Source organism: Notolepis coatsorum (assembly GCF_963971535.1).
Source record: "Notolepis coatsorum genome assembly, chromosome: 2".
NCBI lineage: Eukaryota > Metazoa > Chordata > Actinopteri > Aulopiformes > Paralepididae > Notolepis > Notolepis coatsorum.
Window position 1 is genome coordinate 139143082 of NC_140166.1, and position 17247 is coordinate 139160328.

Below are 17247 nucleotides of genomic sequence, written 5' to 3' on the forward strand. Positions count from 1 at the left end.
TCTATCTCTCTCTCTCTCTCTCTCTCTCTCTCTCTCTCTCTCTCTCTCTTTCTCCCCCCTCGCTCTCCCTCTCTCTCTCTCTCTATCTCTCTCTCTCTCTCTCTCTCTCTCTCTCTCTCTCTCTCTCTCTCTCTCTCTCTCTCTCTCTCTCTCTCTCTCTCTCTCTCTCTCTCTCTGTGTCTCTCTCTCTTTCTCTCTCTCTCTCAATTCAATTTCAATTCAATTCAAAGGGCTTTATTGACATGGGAAACATGTTTAAATTGGCAAGGCCAGTGTTGTAAAACAAACAAAACAAAGCAAAACAATCAAACATAGATCAGTACATCTTTATATCGGTCTCTCTCTCTCTCTATCTCTCTCTCCCTCTCTCTCTCTCTCTCTCTCTCTCTCTCCCTCTCCCTCTCCCTCTCTCTCTAGAGAACAGTGGAGAGCTATGTGGACAAGAGGATGGGTGCTACCTACGGTCCTGCAGCGGGGAAGAAGATGTCCATCTTTGTGGACGACATCAACATGCCTGTGATCAACGAGTGGGGAGATCAGGTGAGTCTGAGTCTGGGTCACAGAACATGTCAACTACTGAGTCTGGGTCACAGAACATGTCAACTACTGAGTCTGGGTCACAGAACATGTCAACTACTGAGTCTGGGTCACAGAACATGTCAACTACTGAGTCTGGGTCACAGAACATGTCAACTACTGAGTCTGGATCACAGAACATGTCAACTACTGAGTCTGGGTCACAGAACATGTCAACTACTGAGTCTGGATCACAGAACATGTCAACTACTGAGTCTGGGTCACAGAACATGTCAACTACTGAGTCTGGATCACAGAACATGTCAACTACTGAGTCTGGATCACAGAACATGTCAACTACTGAGTCTGGGTCACAGAACATATCAACTACTGAGTCTGGATCACAGAACATGTGAACTACTGAGTCTGGATCACAGAACATGTCAACAACAAAATACCACTTGCAGCACCTTTGAATATGGTTGTTTCCTCAACACAGATTTGGGTCTAAATTATGATGATTGTACCTTTCTTTTTAATTCGTTTTTTAATGTTTTCTCAGTACTGGGACCAAGACTCATAAACACATAATGTCAACACATATATTGGCACATAATTGTAGAACGTATACATTTACAACAGTGAAACATTGCCTTTGATCATCAATTACATTACCATAACTATTTGGCAAATGTTCAACCCCCCCCCCCCCCCCCACCCCACCCCACCCCCCCTATTTTAGGTGACAAATGAGATAGTCCGGCAGCTGATGGAGCAGAACGGGTTCTTCAACCTGGAGAAACCGGGGGAGTTCACCAACATCGTTGACATCCAGTTCCTGGCGGCCATGATCCACCCTGGAGGGGGTCGTAACGACATCCCCCAGAGGCTGAAGAGGCAGTTCTCCATCTTCAACTGCACCCTGCCCTCCAACGCCTCCATCGACAAGATATTCGGTTGGTGTCGTAATGTGAAATATAGGAGTTTTGAAGTGTCTGTTCTAGGCCTGTCCCCGACTAAAGGATTTGTATAGTCGACTTTGATTGGCCGAAATTTGACGATAGTTGACTACCGAATATAGTCGAATGCAAAGAAAATATATATATATATAATATATCATTCCATTTGGGCTGTGGGGGGTGCTTAATGTCTGAAGGAGTCGACTGAAGGCTTCTTGTTCTCTGCAAAAGCATGCAATTGGTCCACTGATGGACACATCTTGATATTTGTCTAGTCTAGTGTGTTCATTAGACGGGTGAAATCCTCTTTCAGTGCCTCTGTGCCCGTTTCTTAGGTAGTTAGCCTCGCTGGTATGCGCGCCATTAGCGTTAGCCACGCTTCTAGGCCTCTTTGCTTTTGGAAAGAATGATAAAAAAAAAATGTTTTGCAAGAGGTTGGCAGTCGACTACGGCTCCTTTCGATCGATTAGTCGACTTCACTATTCAACTAGTCGAGGTCAGTCCTAAGCTGTTCATATCCAGTGTTCTTGGTTAACTTATTGGGTCTCAGTGTGACCTTATAGACCAATCTCAAGCCCCGATCCTCACAACGGATCGAGAAAAGAGGGCAGGGTTTGAGATGGGAGGTCAATTCCTGTGACTGAATCGTAACCCCCCCCCAGGTGTGATCGGTAAGGGCCACTACTGTGCCGGCCGTGGTTTCGGTGAGGAGGTCGTGGGTTTGGTTCCCCGCCTGGTGTCTCTGACGCGCCGCCTCTGGCAGATGACCAAAGTCAAGATGATGCCGACTCCCGCCAAGTTCCACTACATCTTCAACCTCCGGGACCTGTCCCGTGTCTGGCAGGGCATGCTGAACACCACCGCCGAGGTGGTCCACTCCACACAGGCACGTAGATTTACTGTTTTATTGTTTTATTGTGGATTCCCATAGTGTACACACCAAGGTGAGACTACTCTTCCTGGGGTGCAAACATTTAAAATACAAACACAAAAGAAATTATATATATATATATATATATATATATATATATATATATATATATATATATATATATATATATATATATATATATATCATGCTGTCAATAGATTCAAAACATTTGACTAATTAATCTCACAATTTTCTGTAATTAATCTAGATTAATCTAGATTAAAAATAAAATTGTTCTACTTACGACCGAAGCTTGTAATAGATACTTGAGTAAAATCATGGAATTAATGTAAAATCAACACAAAGAAAGTATATTTAGATTCAAAGACTATTTTAATAGCTTTCTTTGAATACAGTTTCTCTCCTGTGACGTACAAATGTTCAACAAAACCATCAACATTGACTCAGCTTTAAAGACCTCTTTCTTATATCCGCGGCGCTAACAGAAATAAAAACAACCCAGGCCGATGTTAAAGTGCAGATTGGCTTAGAGGATGATCATGTCTTACCAGTAATATAAATCATATTAACAACAAAAATGTGTTCCATCTTCATGTCAGATGATTTTCAAAAAGGTGCATGAGTCGATGCAAAAAAAGAACAAGCAAATATACTGCTGAAAGTTCAGAACGTTGAAGATGTTTCACTCCATAGATGAATCTAGATTAATTTATTTTAATGCTTTAAATAATTTAAATTAATCTCCAAAGTTAAAGCATTAACTTTGACAGCCCTAATATATATATATATATATGAAACCACAAACATTGAAGTACTCACAAGAAAACATGACATCACAACAAAAACAAACAAAACAAGTGAATCAAAGCTCACTCGATATTCATAAGTCAAACATCACAACAATTCTCCAGCCATAGAATACATATTCCATAATCATTCCATAAGAACAAAACGGATAAAATAGTTCATATGATTTTAACTTATATAATATAGCATAACTTGTCTCCAGTCAACTATCACCTTTATATTTCCATAATAAGTCAAAATGTATCTCGTTATTCAGTGTGATCAATACTACTGAACCACATAGGTGGGCGAGTCTCTACGGGTCAGTGGCTTTACCAATGAATTGATTGTGATTATGTATGATCTTCCACCTCCGGCTGCCACCAGCCCAGCTGAGGCTTTCAGTCTTACTACAGTTGAGTTAAATAGAATAGAATAGAACAATTTCTCCTGCATACAGTAGGTCCAGTGTGTACATCATATGTTACATTGATTACATTACCAGTACTTTATATTGATTATCACACTGGCGATAGAACACCAGCCCTGATTCCAAACTCTAACCTTAACCAACTTCGAAAGAGTCGCCTAAGCTTAACCAACTATAACGATAAACTAGGCGTTAGGTAGTTTGCATGCCGTTCGAGGCGGAAATGGGCAAAGACACAGGCGTCACGCGATTGGGTACACATGTCACATGACCAGAAACGTCAGTGGCCAATCAGATCGCACCAGAAACGTCAGTGGCCAATCAGATCGCAGAATGCGAACACGGAACTGGAAATCCGTTGGTAAAAAAAATAGACGCGGCCGGTGCCTGTATGGTATATACCTGTCTCACGTCCTGGAGAAGGTGTGGTATGTTTACTTGTGTTTGGCAATACACGGCATTGAGACACAACTCGACTCGACTCATTCATTGTACAGCTACACTTGCAAACATGGTGTCAGAAGTTTGACTAGGACCCAAAGAGGATCTATTTACGGCCCGTCGCTGAAACAGCTGTTTGCAATAACAGCGGACGTTTATGTGTTGTTTGGGTGAGAGTTTGTGGCGACAATGGCATCCAGCATTCCACCTCCGGAGCCAATGAAGATGACAGGGGACATTCACGGCAACTGGGTGAGCTTTCAAGCGGAGTTCGAGGACTATCTGCTCGCGACCAGGCTCAGCGAGAAAGCAAAGCCAGTACAGGCGGCGGCACTCAGACGGTTAATGGGGAACGACTGTCGTCATATTTATAAACACAACCTGGGACTCACCGTGGAGCAACAAAAAGATGTGGGGGCTATTCTGACAGCACTGCAGCAATACTTCACACCAGCTAAGAACGTGATATTTGAGAGGTACGTTTTTGGCAACTTGAAACAGGAGGATGGAGAGCTGTTTGATGCTTTTGTTACAAGACTGAGAGAAAGGGCTGCCTCTTGTGAATATGGAGCTATTTAAGATGAACTCATAAGGGACAGGCTTGTCCTAGGGATAACTGATGAGGGCGCTAGACGTCGCTTATTAAGAGAAAAGGACCTTAAATTGGCTGAGGCCATCATTATTTGCCGGGCAGCTGAGGTCATGGACAGTACGTTAAAAACCATGTCTCTGGGCAGCTCCGGGCCTGGGGACAGCATTAACGCCACACAAGGGCAGCGATATGGATGGAGGCCTGCCAGCAGGCCATCCGAGGCCAACACATCGGCACAGCCACAGCACATGAGAGACACTGGTGAGTGCAAGTACTGTGGCACACGGCACAAACGTGGGCGAGACCAGTGCCCCGCCTTTGGTAAATCATGCCGTTCATGTGGCACGGCTAACCATTTTGCAAAAGTATGTATGAAAAGAGGCCAGCAGGCTCGCCAGTTAAATGCTGTGGATGACCCAGGGGAACTGGAGGACAGCGACCGGGAGGAGAGAGACGTGTACACAGCAGAGAGCGTGGGCGCTGTGAACACTCAAGGGAAAAAGTGGTTTGTCAACCTACCACTGCAAAGAGGCCTCCAAAGGTGCCAGCTCGACTCGGGAGCCACATGCAATGTGATGAGCATCAAGGACAAGACACGACTGGCACCTAGAACACCCCTTCAGAAGAGCTTCATCAAACTGAAACTTTACAACAGTGATTGGATGAGCTCGTTGGGGGTGTACAGCACACAATGCGTCATTAGGGGTAAGACGCACAGACTGGACTTTGAAGTCGTACATACTGGCCAGAGGCCCTTGCTTTCGGGGGAGACATGTGAGAGGCTTGGTCTGATACGCTTCACCATTCCTGAGGAGCTGAATAAAGTGGAGCACTGCAGGAAGGTGTCACTGACCAAAGAGTGTCTCGTCAGCACCTACCATGATGTGTGCACCAGCCCTGTTGAGTCTCTGCCCGGTGATATTCACTTTGAGCTGGACAGCACGGTGGCGCCTGTGCAGTGTGCTCCCAGGAACGTTCCAGTGGCCCTGAAGGCAGCTGTTAAAGCACAGCTGGATAAATATGAAGAGGATGGGCACTTGACCACAGTCACTCGACCCACGGACTGGATTAGCAATCTAGTCATAGTAAAAAAGCCAGACAAATTGAGACTATGTATAGACCCAAAGCCCCTTAACCGAGCTCTGAAACGGTCCCATTACCTGATGCCCACTTTGGATGACGTGCTGTATAAGCTGCCAAAGGCACGTATATTCACGCTGGTGGATGCACAGGATGCATTTTTACAGTGCCGTTTGGATGAAGAGAGCAGCCTGATGACAACGTTCTGGACACCGTGGGGTAGGAAACGTTGGCTGAAACTCCCTTTCGGTGTGTCAGTGGCTCCGGAGCTGTACCAAAGAAAGCAGCATGAGCTGCTGGCTGGCTTGACGGGGATTGAGCCCATAGCCGATGATATCCTCATAGTTGGCTGTGGGGACACAGAGGATGAGGCCAACCACGACCATGACACGAACCTCGTCGCTCTGATGGACAGATGCAGAGAGGTAAAGCTGAGACTGGGCCTGAAAAAGCTGCAGTTTCGAATGAAGGAGGTCCGCTTCCATGGCCACATACTGTCCGCAGAGGGCCTCAAGGTAAACCCTGACAAGGTCAGGGCGGTTCTGGACATGCCAAACCCCACAGACGCAAAAGGGGTCCAGCGATGTGTCGGGTTTGTGAACTATCTGTCGAGATTCATGCCACGCTTGTCAGCGGTATGTGAGCCTCTGAGGAGACTGCTCGACAAAGATGTGATGTGGCACTGGCTGCCCAAACATGAGGCCGCCATGAAGGAAATCAAGGCTCTGATCACGGCAGTGCAAGTCCTAAGGTACTATGACGTCCACAAGCCGGTCACCGTACAGAGCGACTCCAGTCAGACGGGTCTGGGCTGCTGCTTGCTTCAGGGCGGACAGCCTGTCGCGTTCGCCTCTCATGCATTGACCCAAACGGAGCAAAATGATGCACAGATAGAAAAGGAGTGCCTAAGCATCGTATTCGCCTGTCAACGCTTCCACTACTACCTATATGGGAGGGGTGATGTGACTGCAGAGACCGACCACCGCCCATTGGTGTCCATCTTCACTAAACCTCTCCTCAGTGCGCCAAAGCGCCTTCAGAGCATGCTCCTCACACTGCAGAACTACTGCCTGGCGGTGGTATACAAGCCAGGCCCTGAAATGTACATAAGTGACACACTCAGCAGAGCCACCACCCCACCACAGAGAACAGATACACTGTACAGACGGGAAATGGTCTGCAGCAGGCGGACTATCTGAACGTCAGCAGCCAACGTCTGGCACAGATTCGAACACACACTGAGGAGGATGTGTGTCTGCAAACACTCAAGTCAGTCGTGCTGAAGGGATGGCCAGACCACAAAGAGAAGACCCCTTTAGCCGTCCGGGACTATTGGGCCATCAGAGACGAGATAAGTGCACAGGATGGCGTGCTCTACAGGAGTCAGCACATCATAATTCCGAAAGCTATGTGTCCGGAAATGCTGAGACGGATCCACTACAACCACGTGGGGGCCGAGGCGTGCTACAGACAGGCTCGTCATACACTGTACTGGCCCAGTATGCAAGGGGAAGTCAAAGATTACATACAGCAGTGCTCCGTGTGCAATGAGTATGCACACGAACAACAGAAAGAGACTATGATGTCACACCCGCTCCCCACACGGCCCTGGCAGCTGGTAAGCATGGACCTGTACAGCTATGCAGCACAGAACTTCCTTCTCGTGGTGGACCACTATTCTGACTTCTGGGAGGTCGACTTGCTCCCGGACCTGTCAGCGGACACCACGATCCAACGATGCAAGGCACAGTTTGCTCGCTACGGGGTCCCAGACGGAGCCATTTCTGATGGGGGGGGGGGGGCAGTTTTCCGGTGGAGAGTTCCGGGCGTTTGCGAGGGAGTGGGGCTTTGAGCATGTTATGTCCTCACCGAGGCACCCGAAGGCTAACGGCAAAGCAGAGTCGGCGGTAAAAATTGTGAAGAGCCTGTGCAGAAAGGCTGACCGTGCCAGAGAGGACCCCTGGAAGGCCATTTTACATTGGAGAAACACACCCACTGAGGGTATGCGGTGCAGCCCTGCACAGCGACTTATGTCGTGGAGACTGAGAACCCTTCTCCCTGTGGCTGACCAGCTACTGGTACCTCAGGTCGTCACAGGGGTCCCGGACAAGCTGAGAGTGAAACATCAAGCAGCAAAGATCGGCTAAGGATCTGCCGGAGCTGAATGTCGGCCGGCCCATACGGATGAAGCCACTCCCGGGTGACAGGACGGGCCGATGGAGGAGAGGCGTGTGCCTGCTGCAGTCAATAACGGCATTTGTTAGTACAACAGCATACGCTGATCAGGGTGATGGCTATGAATGGACAACCAAGCTGAAATTGATGTTAAATTGCTCTTACCTGTGGCCGATGAGACTCCAAAAAGAATATTCAAATTATTTGATTGCCATCTGCTAGATCGTATGTCCATTTGGCCCACGCCAGTATACTCGTTGTTGGCAGCCATTGAGTTAAAGAACCCAGGGCGTCTATCACAAAAAGTAGGGGGTTCCCTGACGTTCCTGGTCTAAAATCCCCAATCAGGTATCTGACACCAAGGCCACCTAATCATCCCTTCCACTTAATTAACTGATAGCAATCCCTGTCTCCTGAGCCGTTCAGCCATTGTGTAGTGTGTGTGACGTGTGCCGGGTGCCAGTGTATGGTATCCATTGAGCCTGTAGCCCAAGGTGCTACACACAGTGGTGGTGAAGGAGGCAATTTCCACCCTACGTTGTAAAACGCTTTGAGTCTGAGAAAAGTGCTATATAAATGTAATGAATTATTATTATTTAGTGCCCTCAGGCGATACTTTTTTTGTATCTAATTAATTACAGGAGTTGTAATTAATTAATCTAATTAATCGCATTTTAATCGCATAACCATCTTATGCCTGATATTCTATATTCTATAATCATATTTCAAATTGCATGTGTCCGGATGGCAGAATTCAGTACTGAATCTACAAAACCTTCTGTTTAATTATCTTCCATTTATTAATTTGCTTAGATTTTTCAGGTCTGGTACATTTTAGCATGGTGTTATTCACAGTCGAAGATAAAAATTGTTTTATTGATATTCTCATTTGGGTCATTACAATTTACTCAAGCCTAGTAACAGACACAGTATTTCTGTTATTATTGATTACCAATAACGGCATTCGTTATTGTAGCATCATACACTGATCGGCTGGTTGGCTAATGCTAACAAGGCCTGAGCATGAAATCTACGTGAAATCGTTCTTACCTGTGGCCGGTTGGATCCCAAAAAGGATTTTCCAGTTATTGATTGCCATCTGGTAGATCGATATGTCCATTGGCTGATGCTATATTCCTTTACTACTGCATACTGAATTCGGCGTCGCAAAAGGTATTCCATGCGATCTGATGAAGGCATAGCTTCACGCTAACAGAAAAAGTAGGCCTGAATGAAAAAAATTAACATCCGGTCTGAAAACAAGGAGTACTCTATTCTCGAGACAGCACCACTACCAGGATCTGGCCGGTAATGCACTTTTCCAAATTGTTGTGGGAGTTGTAGTATTATGTAGTATCACTTGGATTGATTTAATTATTGCCGATGCCTTTTGTAGACTACAATGTTTTATTTTCATAGAAAAAAAGTCACCGGCCACTGTGGCGGGTAGAATGGCGTAGTTACCCGCGACACAGCCAAATTCTACCCGCATTTGGCGGGTGGCGGGTGTTAATGTCAAGCCTTGTATGCACGGCATTAGCGTTAGCCACGCTTCTATGCCTCTTTGCTTTTTGGCATGAATGATAAAACATTTTATTAAATTAAATATTATAATTTCTTTAATATTTTTTTTTGCATTCGACTAAGAGGTTGGCAGTCGACTACGGCTCTTTCCGATCAATTATTTCCACCCTACTGTACGTTGTAAAACGCTTTGAGTCTGAGAAAAGTGCTATATAAATGTAATGAATTATTATTATTTAGTGCCCTCAGGCGATACTTTTTTTTATCTAATTAATTACAGGAGTTGTAATTAATTAATCTAATTAATCGCATTTTAATCGCATAACCATCTTATGCCTGATATTCTATATTCTATAATCATATTTCAAATTGCATGTGTCCGGATGGCAGAATTCAGTACTGAATCTACAAAACCTTCTGTTTAATTATCTTCCATTTATTAATTTGCTTAGATTTTTCAGGTCTGGTACATTTTAGCATGGTGTTATTCACAGTCAAAGATAAAAATAGTTTTATTGATATTCTCATTTGGGTCATTACAATTTACTCAAGCCTAGTAACAGACACAGTATTTCTGACACTGGGAATACATTCCCTGAGATCCATAGATGTCCCTATAATCAGATACCAAGAACATGCAAATGGACCATATTAAAAAAAAGTCTGTAGGCCTACATGTGTATTCTACGTTCTTATGGAATGAATGAGATGAGATTTTTAATAAATTTTTTTGTAAATTTTTATAACGCGATAATTTGCTGTGTAATTAATTAATCTAATTAACGTGATAAACTGACAGCCCTATTATTATTATTATGTACATATTTGACATTTGTGTCATCGTGACAACCCCTCGTTCTGTGTAAACAATGCAGAACACTCTCACACTGCGCCCCTTATTCATGTAATCTCCATGTTAATGAGTCTCCAGCCTCCAGCCTCTCTAACCACGTCCCCGTCCCCCTCCCCCAGGTGCTGCTGGCGCTGTGGAAGCACGAGTGCACGCGCGTGATCGCGGACCGCTTCACCATGCCCGAGGACGTGGAGTGGTTCCAGCGCACGCTGGCCCAGCTGGTGCGCACCGAGTTGGGGGAGGAGGAGGAGGAGGAGGAGGAGAGGGAGGAGGACGGATACTTTGTCGACTTCCTGCGAGACGCGCCTGAGGCTACAGGTAAAACAACAACAACAATGATAATAATGAATGAATGAATGAATGAAAAAGTTTATTTTTGAACATGTATTCTCCACATTCCTCCAAACAAATCACAATATCAAGCTCCGTCAAACGGAACAATCATAATGAAAAATAAATTGCAAAACAAAAAGTCAAGAGCAATGTAGTTAGTTGACATGAAAAAAGGAGTAGAGGGAAGCTACATTTATTGATCCCTACCCCCTTACATTTACATTTTTTCTTCCATTAATTTTACTTGATATAACCTAATTTAGTATAATACATTATATAATATACATTTTACTATACAAAAAAAATTGTAGTCGCTTGACAGCAGTAAATACAATACAACACTACATAACACAACATAACATAACGTTAGGTTATGACTATAACCAAGTTCTGTTAATTAGGGGCGATGCTTGGCATCGCCTTCTGCACTATCTCGCGTACGTGCACGCGTACTGAATAAACCACAAATGTACCTCTAATACCAGTATTAGTCTGACCACACCCCTCATCAGCTTACCTTCATAAGCAGGTGTGTGGTCACCTGCTCTCCTCCTTCCCAAGCTTTCACCACAAGGTGAGGACAAGGGCTGCAGCGGCGTCCGATGCCAAGCATCGCCCCTAATTAACAGAACTTGGTTATAGTCATAACCTAACGTTCTGTATCATTAGTGGCTTAGCTTGGCATCGCCTTCTGCACAAGGGAGGCCAAGCGGAGCCACTTGGCTGACAAATACACCCCGCTGACAGCCCCCCAAAACCATCAGAACAGGGAGGGCCGAGCCCCCCCGACCCCCCCTAATGGAGGGTAGCCCCCCTATTAGGGACGTCACGGGAGGGCGACGGACCCGACCGTGCGAAGAGGCACTCAAGCAACTCAACGCACAGGGTGAGCAGACCGTGGCTTGACCCACGACTACACACACGCACAACCCGCATGCCACCCGGGAACGAACGGAGGAACAACCTCGTTACTGCCCCCAGAATCACGGGGTCAAGGGCAAACCCAACCCCGTGGCAAGGCCGTAGCAGCGGAGCACGAAGGAAGACCCAGACCCACCAAAAGGACTGGACTCCCTGGAATGGGGGCCCGGAGAAGTCCATGATGCCAGCATCAAGACCCCACCAGGTGGGCACGTAGTGCCCCGCCCCCCACATCGCCAGCGTATTCGGACAAAGGCCCCTCAGTTACTGCACCTGGTATTCCCAGGCGGAACCAACCAGGCCAGTAAGCCGAGCGGGCCCCGTCCCCCCAATAGTACACCGCCTGGCACACTGACCCTGCAGAATAGGCAGTCAGCATGGCCGTAAGCACACAAAAAAGGTTAACCAACGGAAGCAGGCAGCGCACCGAGGAAAAACCAGGCAACAGGCTGTTAACCCTAGCCTGGAGACTGCGGACGAGACAGGCGCCAGAGGGGACAGCTGAACACAGCCGCCCCGGCGGAAGGAGCGTAAGCTGGCGGTGTTGCATGACCAAGCCTCCATTTAACAACCCCCACCCAGAGGGGTCGAGGCAGAGAAGGCTGACACGATTGGCAGACGTCATGAACGTGCAGGGGCACCCTCAACCGGTGAACCCGGGAGTTGACACTGCTCCAACACACCAGGGAACCAACCACCTCGGTGTTACCCAATGCGGTGGTTGTTCCTATAACCCCTCAAGAAAAAACTCCAAAACACACCTGCGGGTATACACCGGCTATACCGCAGTACAAGTGTTTCAGTTTCCAAAAAGGGTTAACCCAGGCCTACGGGTCGCAAACATCACTTCGGACCGGGCCTGGCGGTACGGGAAGCACAGGGTCACCAGAGGAGGTCAAAAAACCACCCCCACAGGCCCCTCTTCGCCATGCGTGAGAGAGGAGCGAAAAACAATGGAGAACCAGCCCCTAAGCACACCGTACCTGGTATTCCCCGGCGGTCTCCCAACCAAGTACTAACCAGGACCAACCTGTGTAGCGGCCGAGATCCGACGAGATCGAGCGCGTACAGAATGGCATGGCTGTAAGCCATGACGACAGTGCTGAGTAAAAACATACCCAACCAGGGTCTCCATAGCGCTTAACCCTGTGACACCCAGACCGACCTGGCATTTTTCCCCCTGAAAAAAGCCCAAGTCCCTCAGGGTACCAGAACAGCAGATCTGCATCCCCGGCGGACAACGGGTTCAACTGATCTGGACCAGCGTGACCAGAACCAGTCCCGTGCCCTAACCACGCCGACATGCCCCAGGAAAAGGGCAGATATGCGTGTTGATCTTAACATGAAAAGAAGGCGCCACCCAGACGTCGGGACGAACCGCGCCTGGTGGCCCACCCCAAGGGCGTGAGACCCCACTACATATGTTCAGATCCATCCCGTCATCATCCCCCAGACATGAACGAGGATCCGTCGACAACCCACCCAGGTCATGGGATGTGGTCGCCGGAAGAGGAAAAACCCCCATCTCAGTTGCTTTATAAAAACGCTGTTTCAACCACAAGCAACTAAGGCGTGCCAGTCAATCGCCTGTTTACAGCGAGCTAGCACTATACGTGCGTCGGGACACACCCCCATCAATGAACAGGCTATTTAGACCTGCCATTGAATCCCCAAGGCGCCCAGGGGAACGACAAGAGGGGCGTGACACTCCCTAACTCCAACACTTCTGGAATAGAAAGAAGGAAGCATCAACAGTATGTATCCCAGTCTACACAGCCGGGGTAAAAAATGTTCACATTTTTACATCCCACCACCCTCCCATAGGAAAGAGACGGGGATCCCCAGAGAGACTTCCCACGCGAGCTGTACAGATTGAAAAGAATATATTGCACCTTGAGCCATGTAAAAAACTGGTTTTAGGGCCTCCGGGGAAGAGGCACCGAACCCATACACACTCAATAAACGAATTGAATCGAATATACATACAATAGAAAAGGACCCTTCTAGAGGGTCCACTCACTTTGACAATCTGAGGAGGAAGGCTCTGTACTCTGATGGAGGCTTCCTCACATGGATCACATGGAAGAAGGAGTCCGAACTCACAGAAGGCCTGAGTAGGCGCTTGGTGAGGAGGAGCCCTGACCACCCCCCCTGAAAACAGATCCATCACATGGACCTGAACAGCACACGGAAGTCCTACCAACAGAGACGCGCACGGTGACGTACTCTATGGCGGGGGAATTCCTGCGGTGCACACGCCCAATATACCAGGCCGTGGGACCAGGAACTCCCTCCCCCCCCCCCCCCCCCCCCCCCCCCGTAACGTGCCGAACCGCCACGTGACGGGAACCTTGAAGGACAGGGGGTGTACCCCTGACCGACAGAACAATGGGGAGAGGAAAGGTTACCAGTTCACCCCTTTACGACCCCACACCCATGATACGACGTAACGACAAAAAGAGAATATGACACAGTCATAGTCAGCTCTATGAAGCGTTTCACAGCTCCACACAGCGCACGAGCTAACCTGCTATCTGATTTTTACTAAGGAAAAACACAGAATAGAGAGGGCTCTAAGAACCCCGGTCCAACATACACATGTGCTTCTGTGGCCAGTACAACCCAGTTGTAGGTCACATGACACACACAACCCATCATCATCACAATGAGAGAATACATCATTCTTGATTAGTATCGACCACAGGCCTTGCTAAGCATATATGACAGCAACCAAACCAATTTCCCTTTAGGAAATAAGTTTCTCCAGCAGATTTAGCACAACCTCAGCAATCAAGCTGAGAGTTACATCGTATCCCTACCACACAAAAGACACAATTAATGCACAACATGTCTGATAGGAGGTGATAAAGTCCCCAGGGAACCGGGGGGGGAAAAACACAATCCTCCTATTTTACCCTCAATACGGCCAGTTAAAACAGGAAAACCTGTTAATGTGTGAACTCACTGTCCATTGTCATTACAGTCTGAGAAAGAACATTCTTTTACTCACTCGTCACCAAGCATAGCTTCATAGGTTAGTTGCCTTAGTAGTGAGTACACGGTACACATAAACACCATGATGTTTCTCACACAACAACCAGATCAATACATCACGACCTGCACAGAGAAGCTACTGCCAGTGACAAAAACAGCTCACACACAACCCGCAACGTATCTCAAATGCATTGCAACAACACACGTTTTGGGAAAAAACACCGTCATTCACAATACATTTAGCAAGGTAAAACCAGAAGACGTGTTATGAGGGTCTGGCCAACCCCGTACCTGCCCGGAACGCAGATCAGCGAAGTGCAGTCATAAGCCACCGTAGAACACAGCCCTCTTTGTTGACGCAATCCCCGTCTAGGCTCAGGCAGGGTTGACGAACATCCCCTGTCAAAGATGACGTCGTGGTCAAGAGTGTAAAACATGTTAAAAATCAAAGCACGTTCAACAGAATAGCATCAAGCTAACGGCTGCTCCAACCGCTCGGGTGCTATCGCTTCCGCTCGCGAGACGCCGATCTACGACGCACGCGATCAGGAGCGAGCTCCCGGCGGCGCGCGAGAAGCCTAAGCTACCCCGCGCCAGGCCACCGACCGGCTAACCGTAAGCTATGAACATGTAAACAATGACATAACACTCACCCAGACAGGCCGCCGTTCTGAACCCTCCTCACTTTTTAAGAGAAAAGAGAAAACAAGACGTCAACACCGCTTCACAACGGTGACAATAACACGTCCGGCGGAATCAGCACAGTACCAACTGGCCTGTATAGCTGACTTTGAACATGAATCTGCCGCTATCGCACATTACATGCACATATCCCCTCGTGAAGGAATACTCTCATTTGGATATGAAAGATGGGGTCTTAACACGGTGACAGAGAGAATCCACTCGTCCAGAACACACAGGGATCACCAGTGTCAATGGTCGCGGCCCACTAGTTAAAACTATAATGGTCGCCAGACCAAGGCCTTCTGTCGCCTAGACGGCTAAACAAAGGACCCTAGCCTGGGGCCGGTTTCCATAAACTTTGTCTAGTAGCCCCCATAGCACTAACAGACAAGTGGAGCCCGCCAGCAAACACTACTCACCCAACCTGGAACGCACCGCTCCTCACAACAGCGGCATGTCCGACAGTTCAGCTGTGGCCTGACAGGTTTCACCCCAACAAACACAGCAAGGAACTGCAGTTGAGAAGCATGCAGCGGCGTGCTCCCAATACGAAAACCGGTGGAGGGTTTGTAGAATGATCATCATCTTCTAGACACTCCAGTACGAAGACAATATCGCCGTATTTTCTCGAAAATAGTGAGAGAGAAAATAAAGATATGATGTCAACGTATCCTTGTTTCCCAAGCTGTTCCTAATCCAATTTCTTCCATCATGGTGTCAAGTGTGGGGATCTACCGAGGCACCTCTTCCTTGTGGTGAAAGCGAGAAGGAGGAGAGCAGGTGACCACACACCTGCTTATGAAGGTAAGCTGATGAGGGGTGTGGTCAGACTAATACTGGTATTAGAGGTACATTTGTGGTTTATTCAGTACGCGTGCACGTACGCGAGATAGTGCAGAAGGCGATGCCAAGCTAAGCCACTAATGATACAGAACTTCGTTTATCCTCATTACTCATTTATAAATGTCTTGTCTTTTTTAAGCTGCTTTTTAAATAATGATAATAAGTTAAATAGTTATCCCTTACCTAGGCCATTATTTGAAGGTGGTATAATAATTTTTACATATCTGTAGATACTATATCTATAATTGTACATATCCCTTACCTACTCTTACTAGTTACGCTGCTGGCCAGTATGACTTACTACCATATTGTCTTTATACCTGTATCACTGTTCATATTAATACTACAACTCTGTACATACTATTACTCAGTAGTACTAATTTATATATGTTATACCCAGTTTAATCACATGTACATTGTATATTACATTTGCACTCTGGTTGGATGCCAAACTTCTTTACGTTGTACTGTACTTGTGCTGTATAATGACAATACATTTTAATTAGTGCTGTCAAACGATTAAATATTTAACTCGATTAATCGCATGATTGTCCATAGTTAACTCGTGATTAATTGCAAATTAATCGCTTTTTTTTTTTTTTTTTTTTTTTACCTTAAACAGATCTTTTTCAAGTTCCAAGTTTTAATACTCTTATCAACATGCGAGTCAACAAATGCTTGCTTTGTGCAGCCATTTAACACAAACGGATGACCCTCATGCATTGCAAATTTGCATCAAATTCAAAACAGAGTGATGCACAAAATAACTTAAAAGAAAATAATAATTTAAAACAATGAATAAAGTGTGCATGAAATAATAGGGGAAAGAAAACGTTAGGAACTTGTTACATTCACACACACAAGGGCTGATTAATCACACACCCCCCTCTCTCCCTCACACACACACTCTCCCAGCTCTTTTTCTCTTTTGCCCCTTCCTCATCTCTCTCACCCCCTCTCTCTCTATATCTCACACACACACACACATACACACACACACACACACACACACACACACATACACACACACACACACACACTTCAGAAACAAACATAGTATCAATGAGAGCATCAATAATACACCTGAGTGAAGTCTAGTAATTTTTTTTTTTTTTTTTTTTTTTTTTAGTTAATCTTGAGTTAAAAAAATTAGTGGCATTAATAGAATCGGGAGTTAACGCGATATTAACGGCGATAATTTGACAGCCTTAATTTTAATGTAAT

The 17247-nt window shown here is 46.5% G+C and overlaps 1 protein-coding gene across 1 annotated transcript in view; it reads left to right on the forward strand.

The window, feature by feature from the left end:
* Nucleotides 1–17247, forward strand: part of dnah5 (dynein, axonemal, heavy chain 5) — a gene marked incomplete at both ends in the record, with an annotated part of 523851 nt that overhangs the window by 295275 nt on the left and 211329 nt on the right. Inside the window, 5 exon segments of the mRNA XM_084308323.1 lie at nt 418–540; nt 1259–1472; nt 2138–2361; nt 10368–10566; nt 10672–10675. Coding sequence (XP_084164449.1) covers nt 418–540; nt 1259–1472; nt 2138–2361; nt 10368–10566; nt 10672–10675 — 764 coding nt within the window.